At 41.5% G+C, this 22579-nt stretch overlaps 1 protein-coding gene and 1 long non-coding RNA gene across 2 annotated transcripts in view; both read left to right on the top strand.

Annotated features, from left to right (window-relative positions):
• The first annotated feature begins 1349 nt into the window (after nt 1–1349).
• On the top strand, nt 1350–4064 carry LOC308398658. The gene is made up of 3 exons (XR_013971995.1): nt 1350–1849; nt 1979–2013; nt 3775–4064. It is a non-coding gene; the product is annotated as an uncharacterized lncRNA (long non-coding RNA).
• A 10974-nt stretch (nt 4065–15038) lies between these two features.
• The window catches only part of emilin1b (elastin microfibril interfacer 1b), a 34181-nt gene continuing 26640 nt past the window's right edge, over nt 15039–22579 (top strand). Inside the window, exon 1 of the mRNA XM_080885816.1 lies at nt 15039–15647. Within this exon, the coding sequence (XP_080741942.1) occupies nt 15511–15647 (137 nt within the window). The 5' untranslated portion in view covers nt 15039–15510. The remainder of the gene's footprint in view (nt 15648–22579) is intronic.

Genomic DNA, 22579 nt, shown 5'->3' with positions numbered 1-22579 from the left:
TCTTATCAGTGGAGCGGTTTGTGGGCCTGAGTGATCCCACGAGATAGTTTGTTTTCAATCCTGGTCGGGTCTCCCAAGGCAAAAAAGCCTTTGATGAAAATATCTACCTAGAAACGTCAGAATAGGGACACTTTGGTCCCGCTCTGAAGCCAGGCCTGGGTGAGGGGCTGATAAGCTAGCACATGGCCTCCAATTACTGACATAACTGTAACGCTGCTATTTCTTTACATTCTTTTCCTAATTTTATTCAATATAAATAATGTTTTTAAAGTCACACAGTTTGTCACATCTGTGTGAATTATGAGAGAATATTTGTTGCCCATGGCTTCATTCCTTACTAGAGAGTTAATAAAAGTATTAAGTTAGTTAAAGCTGTTACAACACATCAGAAAACGTGATGTTCAATCATACGTTGGAGTGAGGAGGTTGTGATCTTTCACAGCCAGCACAGAAAGTGTTTTTCTAGACTCTGGGCTGCTGGGTGAACCAAGTCTGTGACATTTCTGTATTTCAAAGTCTGCCACAGAAGAGAAAGCTTTCTGCTGGGACTCTATGGGTTTTAGGGCTTCTTCTTTCTAAATGACAAACACAATGTGTGATGAGGTCTGAAAAGTTTAGTTTGGTGATGTGGTGGTTTGGTTTTGTGGTTTGGTTTGTGGTTGAGGTCTGATCTGGATGCAATAACCAGAACATGAAGCCTACATAGTTTCTTTTCCACAAACTGAAGGTGATTAATGTTCCCTGGATCTTTTCTGGACTGATGAATATGATGCTAATGACGAGGAGGAGGAGAATCATCTGCTTGGTTCAGAATCTCCGCTGCTCTGTTTCTGCATTGATTCTTCCATCTTAACCTCTGCAGCTGTTGAAAAGAAAAGATCCTGAAGGAAGTAAAATAAACAAAGGGAAAGCAGAGGGTGGGGGTGGAGGTGCAGAGCTGAGTGGAAAAAGCAGGGTGAGGGTTAACTGGGGCCCCAGGTATGTTCTCCACCCCCAGCACTGTTAGCTCAGTTTAGATTAGCAGCCCTGCAGCAGACTCAGACTAAATATGCAGCTATTTCGGTTAAGAGGTTGATTCAGCTTGAACTGAATCAGCCTCTTAGAAACATCCTGCACATTCACAGAAACCTGCAGCTCACAGCAAACTTCATAAACACCTCCAAACATTGGCACCGAATTTAAGGGAGATCAGACAGAGCGGAGACTCGTCGGTTTGCTGAACACTTCAGTTAAAAACAACAAAGAGCTTCTGATTGGTGTTTGCCTCATCAGGTAGTCAGCTGTTCTCCTGGACGGACTGGTGCCTGTTTCTGGTGTCAGATTAACACGCTCGCTGATCCTGATACTGATGAAGACAAACACACGTCTGATTCTTAATTAAACAGGAAACAAGCTGACTGATTCACTTTTCACTGCATAGCTAATAAGTCAAATAACAGAAAGAAAAAAAACTGAAATAGGGCAGAAAGCAGGATGATGACAGTCTTAGAAAATTCAGTTTAAACTGCGGAAACCAGCCTTAGAAACCAGAAGGAGACGTACAAAGAGACAGATAAACAAGAGCTCAAGTTTCATCTCAGCTTTCAAGGTCATTGTGCTTAAATTCAAAGCAGATCATCTGTTTTACTGAACAGTTCACCCTAAAATCAGATATGTGCTCTGGTCTGCAGAGCTGTTTATCTACTTCGATGAGTTCTGTGTCAGTTGCTTGGTGTGAGTTTTTGAAACGCAGAGATCTTACTGACTACATCCGCCAACAAAAAGAAGTGTGCAGCTGGCTAACGTTGTCCATCAGGCATTTCTTTTTAGGAATTGAGTAATAATTTCTGGGAAGAAATCTTACTGCTCAGTAAGTATTATTTCTTTAATTTGTTAATCTTTTAGCACTTTGAGCACTGCAAGTCAAAGCCATGTAGTTCTATTATATAGACATGCCTCCATCCGCTTTTCTAACAGCTTGTCCAATTTGTGCTTGCAGGGGGACTGCAGTCGATTCCAGCTGTCATGTAAAAGGTGAGTTAGACCCTGGACAGGTTACCAGCCCATCACATATCCAGAGTTAGGCCGTCTCTTTGAATATCTCCAAAACTGGTCAACAGACTTAATTTTGATGGATAAATATACTTGCAGGACGACAGAAAATTATTTAGTTTAATTAGTACTAGGAAATTACTGCTCATAACACAAGTAGAATACTTACAGTCATATGAAAAAGTAAACCCCATGATTGAGTAGTTTGTAAAACCGCCTTTAGCAACAGTAATTTCAAGTAATGGTTTACTGTATGACTTTGTCAGTCTTTTACATCGTTGTGGAGGGATTTTGGCCCACTGTTCTTTAACATGTAGCTTCAGGTCATTGAGGTGTGCAGGCATTGACTTATACATAGTCCTGTTAGGATCCTGCCAGAGCTTTTTATTCAAGTTAAACACTTTGGTATACAAAGGAGTCCATGGTTCACTCAGTGACTGCAGGGTGTTCAGGTCCTGTGGCTGTGAAACAACCCCAACTCTTCACCCTTCCACCACCGTGCTGACAGTTGGTATGTGGCATTAGTGCAGATATCATCCAAGCATGGTGCTGCGCATCTCTAAGTTAGTTTCGTCTATCCAAAGGATGTTGTTCCAGAAGAGTTTTTTTCAGATGCAACGCTGCACTTCTTTTTAGACAGAAGAGGTTTTCTCGTGGCAACCACTCTGAACAAGTCTTTCTCCAACCGCGCTGACATTAACTTTAACGTTTAAAATGCGAACTGACGCCTGTAGAGTCTGATATGCAGTTTCTCTGAGCTGCCTCGTCTGACCTCGAGGTGAATTTCTGGTACATCCACTTCTGCATTTATAGAGATGCTCACCTGCCGATCATCAGTTAAACAAGTGCATCTGACCAGCAGCATCTGCCTCTTAATTCCACTTAATACCTCTGGAAGCAAAAAGGATGTTGTTAATTTTTCACACGACTGCATAGAGTCCTGTGAAAATGTTTGGGTTTTTTTATATGACAGTGAAATTCCTGCACACCAAATCCTAAAACATGACTTTAGAAAGAGCTCTTTGTCAGCTAAGGAATGTTTTTGGAGAAGAGCACACATGAGAAAGAGTATGTACATTGTGTATGTACAGTATGTATGTGCCAACAGCTGTTTGGTGGTTTCTGTCCTCACTGCAGCTGAGTATGTTCACGTTCCTCTTTGTCAGTGCCCCCCACTTCACTCCTCCTCCTGCTGAAATCTGTCAGTCACACACAAATGTTTCCACCTCCGCTGTTGAAATTTGGTTAATTTGTGGTGGTCGTGTTTCTGGCAAAGCAGCGAAGCTTGGAATTCCTGACCCACTTTCCACTGCCGCACATTCCCCAACATTCCCAAGCATTCCAGAAAGCCATGATTGATATCAGTCAACGATCAATCTGAAGCAGAGGACGGAGAGCTGGATTCGCGCTGCATACCAAAGGTGTTTAGATGATACACGCTGAGCTGAAAAATCAATTCAGAAACTGTCCTCATGTAAAGAAAATCAGTTCTGATAATTCACTCTCGCACAGCTAAAAGCACATCGGTCGTCTACACGGGTGGAAGATGGATCCGTGTATGTCACTTTTAGTGATTCTGGATCCACAGGAAGCCCTGCTTCACGTGTTAAAGTTCATTTATAGTAGTCACAGTGTTGCTCTACACATCATAACCAACTCATTGTTAATGGGACTTTGAGCTGAATTGGTTTCTGATGCTTTTATTTTGATAAGCTGAAAACCTCTTTTCTCCTGATTTCTCAGTAACAACATCTGTGGCGCCGGTATAGCTCGAGTCGAGCAGTAAGGACATTGCAGAGGTTCAGATCCACCCCGAGGCCAGTTACTGGATCCCTTCCTCCCCCTCTCTCTCACGCTCAGCTTTCCTGCCTTCTCTCCACCGTCTATTCTCAATTTAAAAAATAAAAATAAAACGTATTTCATGAAATGATAACGATTGTTGTTTGAGTTCCAATAAGCCGGCTGAAGGCAACAAAGTGGTGCAAAAAAAAGTGCAGTTTGTTGAGCGGCCACTTTAGGCTGTTTCCAGTGAGTCAGTCCCCGTAGACTCCCATGTTAAAATGTCTGACTTTACAGCCTGGTAGAGGTAATTTACCAGTTCATAATAGCTGCACAGCGTCATTTTAATATAATGCTCCCATGTAAATGTTATTAAAGCTTTGAGTTATATTGTGATGATTCTTTGACTGACAGCTGGACCAACAAATAGCCAGTAGTTTGTTACTCAGCATTGATTATCAGGCATTTGTACAGTTTGTTTAGCGAGCTTCTCACCCAAATATTGAAACAACATGCTAAAGCTGACATTTCACAAAAAAAGCCAAACACTAATGGTCCTGTTGTTTAGCCAGACCATTAGTTATTATATACAGTCAACAATGTAAACACATGTGAAGAAGAAACACTGTGAAAGGTCAGATCAAACACACTGTAGATGTTTGCACTGTGAAGGGTGGAAATTAATGTAATGACATTTCCTTCATTTCTTCTTTTTTTAAGACAAACAGTGAGAAGAAAAAAAGATTTATCACCGGCAGACGTCTCGCTAAAGCATGTCTTACACTCTTTTTTTCTATGACCTTTGACCTGACTCATAGAGGTCAATAGTAGAACACCTCAGGAGGTTTTCTGGTTTTACAACTGCACTATTACAGGAAACTTTATTGTTCCAGGCAATGGAGTCGCCACTGCCCAGGGTTTTGTCTGTAGGCATTTTCTTCTTTGTTTATTTCTTTATTGTAGCCACAGTGAAGATGATGACGGCTGATAACTGGCTGGTTTATGGCTTGACCCCAAGCACTGACTGCCAGGTGATTGCCTGCAGGACAGGTGATAGGTGAGAGAGCGCAGGATCATCATCCAGTCTGTCTGAAAGCCAGGAGGTTAACAAAATGAGTCACGCTGAGGCTGCAGACACAGAAAGAAAGTTCTCTTTATTTTAAAAGCAGCTTGAATGCTTTTCATTCCAGGACCCCCGGAAAACAAGATGGTACAGCTCAAGAATCTTTTCAAATCCTAATGAATGTATTTCTCGGTCAAACTCTGCTTTCTTCACTCGGTCTAAAACAAGCTTCACCAAGCAGAGCAGCATGTTTTCTGACATTTAAAGTTCAGTTTCTTTCAGTGATTGCTGAGGCATTAATGAGGTTTGATAACGATGTGTCTCTGTGTCAGCACAGCAAGAGAAACATTGGGTTTATTTAAGTATAACCAACATTAGTTTCATTTTTTCATAGCCACAGAGATTTCTCAAACCATTAACTAAATACCAAAGTGTCTGTCTCAGTGTAACATAATTTTAAGTAGACACTGATGCATCGCCTTGTCAACATGTTGGTTTTCCCGGGCATTAGAACGCAGAGAAACATGATACTGGGATCTTCTTCTGCTCTTCTTTTGTTATACTGCTCAGATCCACTTTTCAATTGGCTCTGACTGAGAAGCGGAGCACACTGAACGCTTGTCCTGACCGTTACTGATGATTTTTATGCAAAATAAGGTCATAATTTAGCAAAAGAAATTTAAGTGGCATTAAATAAGACATAAAACTAGTGACTGAGACCATAAACTCAGCAGGGCAGTGTTTCCTGAGGTCATAAATTAAACCAACGCAGGGTCATTTTCTCATAAACTTTTGATAACGGGACCTCGTTTTGCATTCAGAGCTCCTGTGTTCACTGAGATATTCAACATCTCTTTATCTCAGTCGGTGATCCCCACATGCTTCAAAGAGTCCATCATTGTTCCTGTCCCGAAGAAACCCCACCCTGCTTCTCTCAATGACTATCGCCCTGTAGCCCTCACCTCAGTAGTGATGAAGTGCTTTGAACGCCTGGTCAGAGACTTCATCATTTCTTCACTACCAGACACACTGGACCCACTACAGTTCGCTTACCGTCCAAATCGTTCCACAGACGATGCCATCTCTCATCTCCACACATCACTCACTCACTTGGACACTAGAAGGGGGAATTATGTTAAAATGCTCTTCATAGACTACAGCTCTGCATTTAATACCATAATTCCCTCCACACTCACCACCAAGCTGGAGCATCTGGGACTCAGCTCATCTATGTGTCAGTGGATCTCCAACTTCCTAACTGGCAGACCACAGGCAGTAAGGATGGGCGGACATGTCTCAGCCTCCACCACTCTCAGCACTGGAGCCCCCCAGGGGTGTGTTCTGAGCCCCCTGCTGTACTCTTTGTACACATATGACTGTGTGGCCACTACCAGCTCCACCACCATCATCAAGTTTGCTGACGACACCGTCGTGGTGGGCCTGATCTCTGATAACAACGAGACGGCCTACCTGAAGGAGATTAGGAATCTGGAGAACTGGTGCCAGAGGAACAACCTCCTTCTAAACGTCAGTAAGACAAAGGAGCTGATAGTGGACTTCAGCACTAAGCAGGAGAGGAACTACCAGACCCCCGTCATCAACGAGTGCCCAGTGGAGAGAGTGGACAGCTTCAAATACCTCGGAGTTCACATCACGCAGGACCTGTCATGGTCCTGTCACATCAACACCGTGGTGAAAAAGGCCCGACAGCGTCTCTACCACCTCAGACGCTTGAGAGACTTCCAACTGCCCTCCAAGGTGCTCAGGAACTTTTACTCGTGCACCATAGAGAGCATCCTGGCGGGAAACATCTTAACCTGGTTCGGGAACAGCACCATGCAGGACAGACGAGCTCTACAGAGGGTTGTGCGGTCAGCTGAGCGCACCATCCGCTCCGAGCTCCCTGACCTGCACTCAATCTACAGCAGGCGGTGCTGGACCAAGGCCAGGAAGATCGTGAAGGACCTCAGCCATCCCAACAACAGACTGTTCTCTCTGCTGAGGTCAGGAAAGCGATTCCGCTCCCTGAAGACCAACACAGAGAGACTGAGGAGGAGCTTCTTCCCGCAGGCGATACGGTCTCTCAATCACACCACCACACAGTACTGACCCACACATATGGTTCTTACACACACACTGGACTTTCTGGACTTTGGTTTTGCACAACACTGGTCACTATATTCTTCATTTCCAGTTAATACTTGTACAGCTGCTGTTATTGTGTATATATTTATTTATATTTAGATTTCTTCATACATTCTTATATAGTTCTATATTGTGTATTGTGTATTTTGTTGTACAGTTATTTTATTTTCAACTTTAATTTATATATTTTATCTTATTCTTCCCAGTTAAATTTACCCTTCATTCTAATTTGTGTTGTACAGTTATTTCATTTTTAACCTTAATTTATATTTTATTCCTTCCTAGTTAAATTTACCCTTTTTAATTTTTCATATTTATTTCCTATCTTATTCATAGCCTTTTCCTTTTTTGTTTTCTTTAGGTCACGAGCAGTTGTCCAAGCATTTCACTACATATCGTACTGTGTATGACTGTGTACGTGACAAATAAAATTTGAATTTGAATTTGAGTACTCGCCCCCTGCTGGCCACAACATAGAATGCAGGATTAAGGCACTTTTCGTGTCGTATACAAAGTGAATTGACAGATGATTGTATGAGCAGCTTTCTGAAAGTATTAAAGGGCTTATCTGGAAATAATTTCACTGCCTAACTGTTTCACTGTCTTCCCTCAACTTGGACTCACAAGTATCTGCTGGGTCCTCACAAACACAGCAAACAGTCAAGAAACAGCGACTACACTTTTCCAGCTTTGAGACTCTCGAAGTGAGTTTTGAAAAAATGAAGCTGACATGGTGCTGCCTTCAGGGTCAGGTGTTTACAGAAACTTCAAGAATGTTAACAGTGCTCTCATCCATTTCCAATTTTATTCTCTTTGAAGACAAACACACTTAGTCCATCTTATGCAAACAGCTGTAAACGCTTGTATTTACTGCCACAGTGCCCTACAGCAACACATTCAGCCTGCTGACAGCTAAATGAGGAGCTGAAATGTAAAGTGCACATTTCAGATGCCGAGTTGTCCTTGTGGCGTTAAGGTGCTGGTTTGATTCCCGTGCAGGTTGAGGAGCAGCACGCTGGGCTGTTCAGTCTGCAGATGAACTTCAGCTTGAGTTTTATTTGTGCATCCATTGAATAAACAAATATATCAGAGTTTAGATCTGTGCAAGAGAGAAAGGGGAAGAGGTCTGCAGTGGCCGTGGTGGTTGGCACTGCTTTGTTGCTCTTATATTGTGGCTTTTTTTTTAATTTAATTTAAATTTTTTGGTGTGGTTGCTTTGTTGTTGGTCTGCTAGTTATTGTGGTCTTTGGTCTCTTTGCTTTTAAGTGTTTTGTTTCTTCAGTTGAGAAACCAACAGGCGCTGACACCTATCCTGCAAAACAGTGACTGTGTTTCTCACCTAAAACACACGATCCAAGTGTGTGTGTGTGTGTGTGTGTGTGTGTGTGTGTGTGTGTGTGTGTGTGTGTGTGTGTGTGTGTGTGTGTGTGTGTCCACGTGTTCTTGTTTAGTTTTCCATTCTGTGGTTTGTCAAGTTTTTTTCTGTTTTCCATCTCTGCTCACATCTGCTGCATACCAACACAAACACACCTCTCTGTTCTCCGTTCAGTTACAAAGAAGCTGCGAAACCACAATCGCATTAAAGACTGTTAAAGCAGGTCCAGCGGATCTGGATGTTGTCCGGCTGTGTTCTGACTGAAGGTGGAGTTAAGTGGAAAACAAAGTAAAAGCTCAGAATAGATGCTAAGAGCAGGTCTATTAACTGCAGCTCTAATCATACATCACACTAAATATATAAATAAATGCAGAGCTTCTGCCAGGAAGATGGGATGACAGATTTGGTACAATTTAATGTTGCCCTTAATTCATGCTGTGCTATTCTCACACTATAACTCTATTTGCTATTTGTGTGGTGCCACAGAGAGAACAGTGGAGCTGCTTATGTGCAAGTCTGAGGGCAGTTTCCTCCTACTTTTATCACGAAAAACAAGTAATTACATATAGTAGCGTGAGAGGAATGAATTACTGGGGGTCCAGTACAATAACTGGTTATTTGTCCTGCTCCATTTAATTCATTTCAGGTACTGGGTAACTGGAAGATACCCAAAGAAAGCTATGGTATTGACCTGGAAAACAATTGCTCAGAGCATCCTGTGAATCCCATTTAAGCTTACGGACATACAACAATAAGAATAATTAGCCCACCTTAATTAGTGCACAGACATAAGTTGAACAGGTAAAAAAAGTCACATTTACATGTTTTATTTTTTACGTTTGTTAAAGTACATTTAACTTATGCCAAACCTTCTGCAGATGTTGATGTTGTTTGCACCTACAATGGAGCTGAAGCCGGAACTGCTGATCAGAACATTTCAATGAAAAACTTAAACGCAAACAACAATAAACCTCATTTCATTGACAGTTAGACTTACTTCCCACTAATTATCTGGAACCTGTGTGTTGTACCTGTATAGTTTATGGAACCAGTTTGCAATGGAAACCAGTGTGGACCCAGCTTCTCAGCTAAGGACAGCTGGCATAGGCTCCAATCGTACCAAAGCCCCGATGATCAGAGGAAGATGGATGATTGAATGGATGGCACCATAAACTCTCTCTGAGCAGCACATCAGTTTCACCCTCTGTATTGGCACCAGAGATGGGCAGTAACGCATAATCCGATTACTTTTTTCAGGTAACGAGTAAAGTAAGGGATTACTATTGCAAAAAGGTAATCAGATTACCGTTACTTTCCCGAAAGCAGGTTGCGTTACTGCGTTACTAAAACCGTGATTCTTTTGTGAATGTCTCATGACAGTGACGTAAGCGAGTGCGACGTTCGTGACAACAGCTGTGTGCAGATCAACAATGGATCATATATCGAGTGCAGGAGAGAGTATGAGCGTGCAGCGTTTAAAACGTGGAAGCACTGACCTTACTTTGAGTTTGATTCCGTAAAAAGTGATAAAAACATTAGTGTCCGCTGCTCACTGTGTGGGAAGAAAACTTCTCTTTACAACGAAAAAACCCCTAAACTTCCGAGCAAGCACCGAGTGCGCTACCACGTAATGGGAAACTCACAGAGAAACTCGTGGATTCTTCCACTGACTGCTGCGGCACACCTGCACCAGGGTAAACAGGTGAAAATAGAGCAACAGGACCGCTGAGTCTTTGACTTTATTTTCTGCTGTGTTTTACTTGCATCTATTTGAAAGACTGAGTGTAAACACAAAAAAATATTTCATTTTATGTGCTGGAATGTGCAGAAAATAGGTTTAAATGTTAAACAAATTTCTTCCAGTCAGAATGTTGCATATAATGTCATTTTTGCTTGATGCATAAAGTTAAAAGATTAAAACTAATAAAACAAATTTTAAAAAGAGACTTTTATCATTTGATTACATTTTATATGATGGATTAGGTAGAAAGTAGAATTGGGCTGAAAGATCTATCGCTTTATCACCTATTCAGGTTGTAAATCATGTTTTTAAAAAGTAACTAAGTAACTAGTTACTTTTGAAAATAAGTAATCAGTAAAGTAATGGGATTACTTTTTGGGGAAGTAATCAGTAATTAGTTACTGATTACTTTTTTCAAGTAACTTGACCAACACTCATTGGCACTATGTTAAACTGCATCATTTGTATTAAATGAGAACTTTAATAAAGCTAACGAGACTTAGCCAATAAACCGGGACACCGCCTTCTTGTCCACATATGGTCACTTCTGTCTCCAAGAAACAAAAGTTGTTGACCAGAGTGCTAGCATAGAGGCTACAAAGTGCTAGCACAGAGGCTACAAAATACAGAGTTGGTGACATCATGGTGGCTCTGTCTGCTCAGGTGTCTCACAGCTAGCTCAGTATGAACAGAGCTGGTCATCCAAGCATAAGATCAGGAGTTTCTGGGTGTACTTTTTTTCTTGGCATTCTTACTCTATAATATAAAATGATTCCTGAACATAAACTTTGCCTTGCTGGAAAGCCCTACAACATCCAGGTAACATTGCACAACTTTCACTTATATTTTATATTTCAAGACTAAAAGTTGAGGAAAGTTAGCAAGCACTTCTCTGATTAGTCACCATCTGGGTTTCCTGTATGGTTGTAGTGTCTTCTTAATAATAATAAGAAGAAGATGAGGAAGAATCTTAGTGCTTTTGTCCAGAGACAACTCCAAATGTTCAGGAGAGATGGAGGTCTTAATGGTTGAGCATTTTAAAGGTCAGCTGGGACTTTCCTGTTAAAACCACTTACAATCTGATTGTACATGCTCAGATCAGTTAAACAGCTAAAGAGGTAAATTAACTTTTATTTGGTTTCCTTCACATAGTGAACATTTAAAGGAAATAAAGAACAAACCAGGGACATTATTAACTTTCATGAGCTACTCGATTATTCAAAAGGAAAAGCTTTCAGATTGGCTCTTGTCTGGCTGGTAATGCGGTTTTCTGTTTCTGTGTCTCACCTGAGGCTTTCGCCCAGGAATGTGTCTCTGTGTTTAATACAAAACTCCATTTAAAAAGAGACTCATAAAACTGAAAACAGTGGTTAGTGTGAGTGATGGAGTCTGGGTGGTCCGCCTCTCCACCCGGAGAGGGTAGAGCCTGAGGAAGAGGGGGGTCACCACATGATTTATGAGATCTGATAAAGTGTTTTTATTGTAGAGTCCTGTTTTAGCTCTCTCTCTCTGTTGTTCCTATTAGGGAAAACAGTCTGTATCACAGTTTGGGCAGGTGGTGGCTCGTCGGCGTTCAGCTAAACAGATATTTTTCCGTATGCTTACCGTCAGTATTCCTGTCTTGAGCCAGCGTTGGTCAGTGCTGCCGCTGGTTTTACAGTCAGATGGAGACGTGTGAATTTGCTGTCTGATCTGAAAACTCAGTGTGAGGTTAGAAAGCAGTGAGCTTACAAACTTTGCTTCGGGCTACATTAGCTACTACCAGCACACACCCCAGTCTAACAGCCGACTATCGCTGGTGCATCATGGGTACTGTAGGCTCCTGCAAAAAGAACAGTTCTGCTGCATCTGTTGTCATCGTTTCTGTTTGATGATCATTGTTTTTGACACTTCACGTGAGTCTCTAAAGATGTCAGTGTGGTGATGTTATGTCTTTGTGTCTTTGATATTTACTGCATGACCTCAGACTGTGGACTAAAGATAAAAACTGCAAAGTGCCTCAAACGTGCATTCTTTTTAATGGCCAGCAGGGGGCAACTTCTCTCATTGCAAAAACACGACCTTGGGCTGTATATGTATGTCTATGAGAAAAACAACCTACAGCTCCCACCGCCCTGTGCCTGCAGTAAACATTTCCCTAATGAGTTAATCGATTCAAACAATAGTTTTATGTCATTTTTAGTACAGCGTGATGCTTACTTAGCCAATGAGGGCCTCATTTAGAATAATACAGACAGTTAAGCAGGTTATAATTTTGGGTGTGGCTGCTGTGTGAGGGAGCAGTCGTTACTTTGAGAATGTGGGTGCCCTCAGTTTCTCAGATGCACTCATCGCTGATGAAGAGTAGATCTGAGCAGGCTGAATGAGGAAAAAAGAAACAGAAAAGGATCTCGGCAGAGCTCAGTATCTTACTTTGTTTTTACATTGTTCTGCCCAACTCTTAAATACCCAGCAAAACCAAAATGTTGACAAGGCCATGCATCAGTGTTGACTTAACATGCTGTAAGATTCAAGCTTTTAGTGATTGTTTAAGAAATTCAAAACTCTGTGGCTATGAAAAAAAATGAAACTAATGGTGGTTATACTTGAATAAACGCAGTCTTGTTCTCAGCCTGTGTGTCTTTACCAAACTCGATGTCAGCGTACAGTCACTCTATTTGGGGAGATTTATTTTAGATGAACTGAGGAAAATGATTTTCAGCTCACTTCATGTAAAATCAGCTCACTGGGGATCTGGCAGGTCACAGACGTCAAGCTCCTGTTTGAAATAAAGTTGCTTTTGTAGAGACTTTTCTTTGTTGTCTCTGCTGCTTTACCCGTGCAAACTTTGTTCTCATGAGCTCATGAGCTCGATCACCAGTTTCAGGTCGTCTGGAATGAAACAGGAAGTTTATTTTGTAAATTATGTTCATTGTTGGAGCCAGAAAGGATGCTCAGAGAAGGTGTGTTCATCTAATAACTTGTTAATCATAAACCATTAGCAAGGAGAGTGCAGTGTGACACCTGGTATATATGCTGACCCTTGTCACCTTCATGCTGTATGATCATCTTTGTTTTGCTGTTATTTATATAAAGATCTCTACAGGAAGCTCGGAGTTTGTCAGATTATACAGAGATGCTGCAAAAGTTTCTAAAGACTTTCTGGAAAAAAAGCTGTGAGATAGCTTTGCTTCCTGTTTTGACATCTTCTACACATGTACCAGCGCAGCAGCGAGGTTGGTCCATCTCAAGGACCAGGACAAATGTTGACGAAGTGATGTCACAGCTGGCACGCGACACATAAACAAGCGATGGCTTGGTTTCACAGACGCAACGCTCAAGTCTGGATTATACTTGGTTACGAACACGGACAACTGAAGGACGGGCCCATGTGTAGCTGGTGCATTGTAATGTAAATTCATATAGTGTGCTTGCAAACCAACTAAACTGTAATAAAAGAAAAATGTTTTTAAAAAAGGAAACGGTTTTTGGTTTAGTCCATGTTCATTTGTCAACAGAACCAGCATGAGACAGCTGTGGTACACATGTTTACTCTGAATGTCGACATGACTGTGAGTCAGCTGCCTGCGCAAACTGCTGTGACTGTGTTGTAATACCACTTCTGAAACCCCTTTCCCTGAAAAATACCCCCATATAATAAAAATAAGAAGAAAAAGAGAAAAACTCCTACAGAAACGAAACACGTGTAAACAACAAGTGTAAGGAGTAAAGCCATTCTGCAAACAAAGGAAACTCAACTCAACTAAAATTTAAAAAACCAAACAAACCTTATGATAAATGACAAAATTATAAGACGTTAGATGACCACACTGGGGTCTACTGAAGGGCAGGATGTGTGGAAAAACAGTACAACAATGGTCCAAACAACACTGATATAAAGGGTTATCGCGTAGTGAAAGTTAGTGGCATGTTTGTCTATTTTGAGGAGAGCAGATGTAAAACATCCTTTAACCTCAGGAAGTCTGCAGGATGTTTTCTGCTCCGAGTGTCATCAAACGCTCATTAACGTCTTCGGTGTCACGTTACAGGATGCAACTTTTTAACATTTTAAAACACGTTTCTGTTCCTCTGCCTCATCACATAAATGAATGAATCGCAGACACATATGCAGGTGTGCACGAGGACCATCGTAAGGATTTTCAATCCAGAAAATCAAACATTTACTCGGAACACTAATTTGCTCCTAAAATAAATAAACCTGAATGAGAACACATGAACTTAATCCTAAAATAAGAAGTATTTGGACACTTTGGATTGTTGAACTTTACAGATGTGAAGAACAGCTGTGATTACTCTGCAGGCTCCCCTGCAGAAACTTAGGAATCGCTGACTTTATCCACTGAAATGTGACCAAAAACCTGTCAGAATAAAGCATCAGCCAGTGAACCACATCTCAAAAAGTGGCCCCACATCCACAAGTCGCCTCATTACCAGCTAACTGCACTTTACATTTACCAAGTAAAAACAGACTTTTTACATTCTGTAGTGACTGTGACGCCTTCAGGAAGTCTCACTAATCCGAAACCAGCTGAGACAAACTGCAGTGACTTGACTGTCAGCTGAGATTAAACTCTTAGATGTTCTTTAAGAGCTTCAAAGGATCCACTGCAGATCAAAATAACATTCAAACAAGCAAACAAGTGTTCGGAATAATAACTCATTAAACTGACAACAAAATCCGGAAAGAAAGAATCAGATTCAGCTGATTTACATTAACTTTATACGTGTGTGAGAGAGAGAGTGCTTAAAACACACACACACACACACACACACACACACACACACACACACACACACGCACGCACGCACGCACGCACACACACACACACACACACACACACACAAAGAAAGGAAAAACGGGGCAGAGAAGTTTAAAAAGCGCAGTCTGGTCCTTTAAAGCCTCTCTGAGGCTCCGTGCGGTTTCACGTTTTCATCACTGATCCCAATCCTGGTTCAGGTGTGGGTGCGTGCGGGTCTGGTTTCTCCTCCGGCAGGGGCGGAGACAGTTCGGTGGGGCGGTGTGATGAAGAGGAGGAGCAGCTGGTCTCGGTTCAGTCTGTCGCAACGTTTTCTTCTCTTTGTTTCTCAAGTAAAGTTCTGATGGGCCAGCCGGGACCGCGCCGAGCCGGATTAAAGTGGCATTAAAGGCGGATTAAAGGCTGGGAGCAGCGGGACCCGCAGCGGGTCAGGGGGGACTGGACTCGGCTTCAGGTCTGATCGGATCCGGACCATGGGTCGGTGGGACTGACGGACTTCTGAGGAAACTTTTTTTGTGGCGTTTCCATGGAGATGGGAGTCTTCCCTTCCAGCTGAGGAAGCTGATTAGACTCCGATAAGGTATCGATACTCTGTATTGATCGCGTATTGATCGGAGGGATGGCCGCGCTCCCGCTACTGTTGCTGCTCGTGCTTTGGACCTGCGGACACGCCAAAGGCGCGTTCCCGCTGCGACAGTCCTACAACCTGTACACCAATGGACACGCGCACGGAGCCCGCGCTGCCAGCAGGCACAGGTAAGATGACACGTGCGCGGAAAGGATGGTGATGGTGATGATGATGAGGTTGGAAATGAAGAAAGGATAAGGTGGTGACGTCAAGGTGTTATGACCTCACCACAGAGGAGTTTTATGTGTGTGTGTTTTACTCTGACAGGAAGTGCTTACAGGTTGCTAGTTTGATTCCTGGTTCAGTTCTGCAGGTCTGATATTTAAGAGTGAGCCCTCTGCTGATGTCAGGATCCGATGACATCATGCACCTCTTTTTACATTGTTTCTATAGTAACAGCTGAAATTAAAGGTGAATTTAAGCCTGTTTTTGATATTTCAGGTCAATGAGCACCTGAAGTTTAGTGTAAGCTGATAACTTAATTTTCTGTTTATGACACGTCTCTGTGAAATGTTTGGTTTAGACATCTGAGATGTTTGGACTTAAAACATTTAATTTGCACAGACGTTTAATAACAGCTTCATTCTGTCTCTTCCTGCCGTCCTTTCATTACAGTCACTGCTTCAGATGACAAACAAGCTCAAAGCAGTTTCTGGATTTCTGTCCACCTTCATCCGTTTCCTGTTTTCACAGGGAAAAAGTGTTTAACTTGAATATAAACTGACATGCATGAGGAAATCAAACTCTATAGCGTCATCATTACTAACACTGTGTATCCACAAAGGCAGAGATGTGCAAACAAACTGACATCACCCACTGGTTTACGATCGCCGTGTTGGTGTTTTGCACACAGAAGTGACCACAATTAGGGTGGAGTGGAGTTATCAGCTAAAGCTAGCAAGCTGCATACGTAAAGACAGTATGGGTGCAACTACATCGCACAGATACAGGTAATTAAGTCTACGGAGCATAAAAATATTAGAAGTTCACTCTCTTGAGGTGGAGCACAATCTTCTGTGATTGGCTGTCTTATTATTGGATTTTAAATGCTCCAAAAGTCTTTAAAAACAGTCACAAAGTTTTTTCACTGGCTCTGAGTAGCTGAGGTGAAGCACTGGCCTGCTTTCTCTCCATCCACCTGACACTCAAAGCTTCCGGGGTTATAATAATGTCAACTTTAAGCATTAACATGGTTCAAATGTGTCATCTTGTCAAAAAAAAAAACCCAAACAGTTATCACAAACAGGGAAAATGGCTTTATAGCCTACAGATGTTTTTTGTATCCTGTTTATTTCTGTTGTAAAGTCTGTTTTTTAAATCCAAGGCAATGGGTCGACTCGCTTTAGGAGCCAAGTGGTCATTAGAGGAACTGCAGTGTTTGTCACTTTGTCTTCATTTTTCAGCCCCAAAGGCTGGAAACACTTTTCTTTAAAAGCCATTAACACACATTGTTGTCATAGTGCTTCTGTGATGATCTCAGTCACTGCGCTTCATTTCCACTCTCATCTCCATTCATGGATGGATGTTTGTACCGCATGTTATCAGACATGTCAATCAAAAACACAATAATTAGAAACTGTCACACTTGTCGAAAAAGCGATAAAAGGAAGTGTTTTATTTGGCGGCATCAGGTATGGAATACCGAGGGAACAAAATAACTACTGAAGGAAGAAGTAACTGAGGACACCGTCTCTGTAAATTCCAAGGAAAGGACTGTAAACAAAGCACAAAAAGAGCACCAGAGCATCCATCCTTACGCATGGCCATTAAACACAGCTGCACAGAACACATAAATATAAGCTATTAATAAACTTTTTAGGCGAAATTCTGTCTCGCCTCATTTTCATTTCGATTTCACCATATCAGGCTGAACTTGCACTGCACATTCTTCCTTTATAAATAACACTTTATGTGTGGTTTATACAGCCGGGCCTTTCGTGACCTTCCTGGCAGAGAGGTTTAACTGGCACATCCTCTCAGAGCTGCTGACTGTCACTTCACGCACATGCATGCTGACAGCTGTGCTTTAAATAGTTCAGAGTATGTGCCCTGAGTGTGTGTGAGGCTCTTCGTGGTCAGTGTGTCTGAAGATGATGTTGGGTTTAAGTGTGGCAGGACTTTAAACTGAGCTTCTTTCAGCTGCGTTCACACTGAAAGCAACACAAAGGTGATGGCTGATGGACATTCCAGACTCGGACAGGTTTTATGTCAATCAGCAGCTGATGTCAGTCAGCTGTGTCCTGCACTCTCATTGGCTGAGGCTTCAATCACCTGGAAGTTGAGAACAGTTTGTGACATGTGACATTGACTTTCAATAGTTTTTGGTCAATGTGAATCTCTTCTAGTGTGGAGAAGAGTTTTTTATACCACTGCACCTCTTCACAGGAGCTCTTGGAACCTCAAACCACATCCACAACGGCATTTGCATGAATTTTAGTGGAAATAAACCTGCAGGTGTGACACTGGGGCCCTTGTCTGGTTTTCATGTGTATCATTTTGTATAATGGTAACTTCCCCACTCATTTTAGGGTCAGTGGAGGAAGGCGTACCCACTTGTTGTGGGTTCTTGGGTTGGATCTCGATGCTCATCAGTTAAAGTTGGAGAGTGTGAGCACAACAAATGTCACATGTAACACTTTCCACATCAGAGTGTTGTTTATATACATAAATATCGATCAAAAGAGTGAGTAGAAAGATCGATTTTTAACACCGGCGCTTGATGTGAAACAATAATTGCTGAAATATTTTGTCATTGGTGGGGATAGTGTTACTAACCAAGGAAAGTGGAAGAGAGATCGAGGCAAACATTTGTGGCTGAGAAAAAAGAAATCAGATGTTTTATTGTTTTAAAGCTGTATTATTTTTAAAAGGTGCCACACTGTTAGCTTTTGTAACCAAAGCAGTCGCACAACAACAAAGAGAGACAGCTGAGATGTAGCCTGCTAACTACGTTCTTATAAAGCCTGGTGTTTAAAAGCAGCTCTCGCTACGTCACTGGACTCATTCTGCCAGATCTTTTGTCTTCAGTGGAGTGGAAATGCAGACAAACAATACTCTGAAGGAAACTTTCAGCTCCCTGAAAAAAAAAACTTCTTGAGGGAGAAAATTTTAGATGGAAAAACAACTAATGAAGCAGGAGAAGGGTGAAGAAGTCTTTCTGCTCAATCCTTTTCACTTTAGTTATGAACTGAGCAGCTGGGCATGTTTCCCGTGGATTCTTAAATAGTCATAAAGCTGAGTGAATTCATTCATCTAAAAAAAGACGCCTTCACTTTTTCCAAAATGTCTTAAATCAACATTTGAAGATGTGGGAACAGTTGAATTCTATGAGTATTTTTTTTATCAGTGAAATTAAGATCTCTAAATGATTTGTAATAGCTATAATTATCAGAAAGTGCCTTGCATTAATGACACAGATCACAATGGGAGAAGCAACAACATTTATAGTTTGTTTTTTGATATAAAACCATGTTTTTTAATATTTAAGCCAAAGTCTGGGATCCCATCAGCTTATTGTGGATGCAAAGACTTTTTCACGAAATCGTAGAAAAACAAACATATCTGTGGGATGATGTCACTTTCTCATTCCTAAATCTTACTTGCAGGAGAGCTGGTCTTAAATTTAATTCTGAGGGGTGTTAAAGAGGTCTTAAATCTAATCTGCCTCGAGCTGCAGGATTCCTGTTTTCAAATGTTTTTCGTCTTCCAGGTGAACTGTTTATTTAACTGTCAGCATGGTTTCATTGGCCGTGAGTGTTAGCAGCTCACACAAGTGTCTCCAGGACTAATGGAAAAAGGATAAATAAGTTTCCATCTGGAGCGATCCTGACTCAGATGTCACGGCTGCCTGAAAGCTCACGTGTTAGCTTCTTCCTCTTCTTCTTAAAGTCATTTTCTTCCACGGGAATCACAGGATCCGCTCAGCGAGGTGAAAGTAGTGTTGAGTATGAAGCTCCGATTTGGTGAACTTTTTACTGGGGTCAGTCCTGTAAGCTGAAACACTATAAAACTAAACACACAATACACCACATAAAAGTGCAATAAACACACAATAGAGCACAGTAAAAAGCATTCCGCCCAGCGAAGCAGGCAGTTAAACCCTCAGTTTGATGTCGGCTGCTAAAAAAATACCAACGTGAAGCGCAAACTCTGAATCTCTCCTGTGGAGTTTGTAAAGCTGATAAATCAACTTTTTTCTGTCCGGCCTGTAGAGCTGAGACGCACGGGGGGGCAGAAATTAAACCAACCCACTCTGAGGCAGGAATAAAAAGGTCAGAGGTGGCGTCTGTCCTGACACGAGCAGCATTCACTGACCTGCAGATGCAGAGATAACACGACATCAGCTCCAGTTTCCCCTCGTTCCCCTCCCCATCCATCTTTATACCAAGTTTTACTTTTGTTTTTACTTGTGCGTGCATCTTTGCAGAGACGTGTAGATTCATACATCTCTGTTTGTTTCACTCAGCAGATTTATAGACGACGAAAAGCCAGAAAGCGAGCAGTGTCACGGAGCATTGGGAATCTAAAAAATTTTTAAAAAAGAGGGGAAACAGCTGAGACTGATCTGAGCAGCTCGGAGACAGACGTCCGGACATCCTGTCCGCAAGATTCGAGCTCAGAGATTCAAGCTAAACTCTGTACACTGAAGACTTTGTGTTTAGCGTTGTGCTTCATAAAAACCATCCTAGTGACATCAGCTCTGGCTGCCAGATTACTGTAATCCTGACTGCTGTAATCTATTATCAGTGCTGATAACTCAATCTTCATTAATCAGTACCAGAGATGTGATCAGCGAGTCAGCATGTGGAGCTCATAAATCAAGTGTGTTTCAGTTGAGGATAAAATGAGCACATGAATGGAACATCAGTGGGTTTTTGTGGTAGTAAACTAAACTGATCAGTGGCTATAAAGTGTTTCAGGTTTTCTATCAGTGCTGAGATCAGTGCTCTCATTAGAAGCTGCACAGTCACTGTTTATTTATTAAATACTTAAATGACAGATGCAGACGTTTATTCAGATTTTTACCACTGAAGGTGTGGGAGTGTAGTGATGTGGTCACGAATAAACATGAGCGGCATATGAAACCACTGCAGGGTTCTGGTTTGTGCGGTTTCTGTCAGTTTCTCGTTGTCTTTGTTGTGTTTTCTTCTTGTGTGTTCCGTGTTTCCGTCATCACGCTCAGTTGTTCTTCAGCCTTTCTCACTGTTTGTATTGCTCTGAGAATCAGTTTTCCTCATGTGTCTTTTTTAGTTTTACTTCCTGCTTTCCTTTCCTCTTCTTTGTGATTGTTTGCTGTGTCACCTGTGTTTGACAGCCTTGTATCTCCCTTAGTTGGATCATCTCCTTATCTTCTCTAGTCCTCCATCAGCTTCCTGTGCTCCGTGGCAGTCTGCTTGGTTGGATTTTTGTTACTTTCTGGGACTGTTGTTATCGGCTTTTTCCAAAAGCTTTAGAAAAATCCCGTCTGCGCTTTAGTCCTAAGTTCAGTTAAATTCCAAGCAAACAGTCAAAAATCACAAGAAATGAAAGTAACAAGAAGCTTTTTTACCCAATGGAAGTATGTGTTTGGTAACCACATGTCGCACAAAGACAGCATGTGTAGTGTTGTTGTGTTTTTGAATGATGCACGCTCATTTGTATATTTAATGCAACACTTTTCCAAAGAAGCTGTGACAGAAGCACGTTTAACGGCGTGTTGCATCATCTCTTCTCTAAAAAAAAACCACTGCATGCTTTTGGGAGCTGAGAGGCCAACTGCTGTTTTAGAAGCCAGATGTTTTCCCATTCTTGCTGGGATTTCAGTTGTTCAACAGGACCTCCTTTGTCGTACTTTTCATTTTATAATGCTCCATCTGTTTTCAATGGGTGACGGGTCTGGACTGCAGGAGGGCCAGTTTAGCACCCAGATTATTTTATTACAAAACCATGCTGTTGGAAAACCTGTGGAATATAGTTTTCCATCCTCTTGCTGAAATAAGAAAGCCCTTCTCTGAACCATGTTGCTCTTCATGCTATTTATTGTTCAGCATAAACAGGGCCTTCACACATGTGAACGTCACCAATACCGCGATCCCCAAACATTCACAGCTGTTGCTCAGTTGCTGATCTTTGTTTCTGACAGATTCAGCCTCTCTGAGATGCTCTTTTGTATGCACAGTCATGTTACTAGTTGACCTTATTAACTTTGAGATGTTCTAGCACATATTTGTTTTTAGCGCCGCACAACTTTTGCAGCCCGTGAAAAGCTGTTGGAAACTGCTCAGCGTCCCAACTATTTCTGAAATGTGGTTGTAATATCCAGCCCTGACAGGAATGTTTCAGCTGCACTCTAATTTATATGTGCACTAAGCCATAATCCGTCCTTATCCTTGGTAGTTTAGCTCTTCGTGGTAATTAACAGCAACTAACCACACTTCCATAACCCCACTTTTGCACTGTATTAAATCCTTCTTCTAGTTTTGAAAAGAGTGCTATGATTTAAAGACATATGTACACCCTTTAACCAAAATAGGTCATTAAAAAGTCATTTATAAACTAACAGAGCCAAACTGTTGCACTGATAATCCATTAAATCGATGGGTGGATCGATCCAAATATCGAAAGTATCGAACCCAACGCAGGTATTGATATCGATGCTAGCGTGATAGGATCAATGCTTTGTTTCTATGCATGTAAATCGCCGAATTGTGTTAAAAAAAAATTTTTAAGAGGAAGAAATATACCTCAAACATGCACTGTGAAAAATAAAAGTGTTGACTGATAGTGTTGAGTGTCACATTCTTGGCTTTTTTAAATTTTATTTATTTATTTAAAAGCCTACCAGCACATTTAACAACAGAAGGTGACCCAGTGCTTTAAAGACGGGCATATTTACCTGCCAGCTTTAAAATAAAACCCTGTTTCAAAATACACAAAAAGCTGAAAAGTTTGTTTTATTGTATTAACTCATTGTGATCATTAAAGTCAGTTCAGAATTTACAAGTTGATTACAATTAATCTTAGATCGATGCTTTTAAAACTTGAAATTATCGGTATTGGCAGTACTGGGCCTGTATTTATT

The sequence above is a fragment of the Rhamphochromis sp. 'chilingali' genome (assembly GCF_963969265.1).
Source record: "Rhamphochromis sp. 'chilingali' genome assembly, chromosome: 6".
In the NCBI taxonomy this organism is placed as follows: Eukaryota; Metazoa; Chordata; class Actinopteri; order Cichliformes; family Cichlidae; genus Rhamphochromis; species Rhamphochromis sp. 'chilingali'.
The sequence above is the reverse complement of the archived record's forward strand: the minus strand, read 5'-3'. Positions and strand labels throughout refer to the sequence as shown.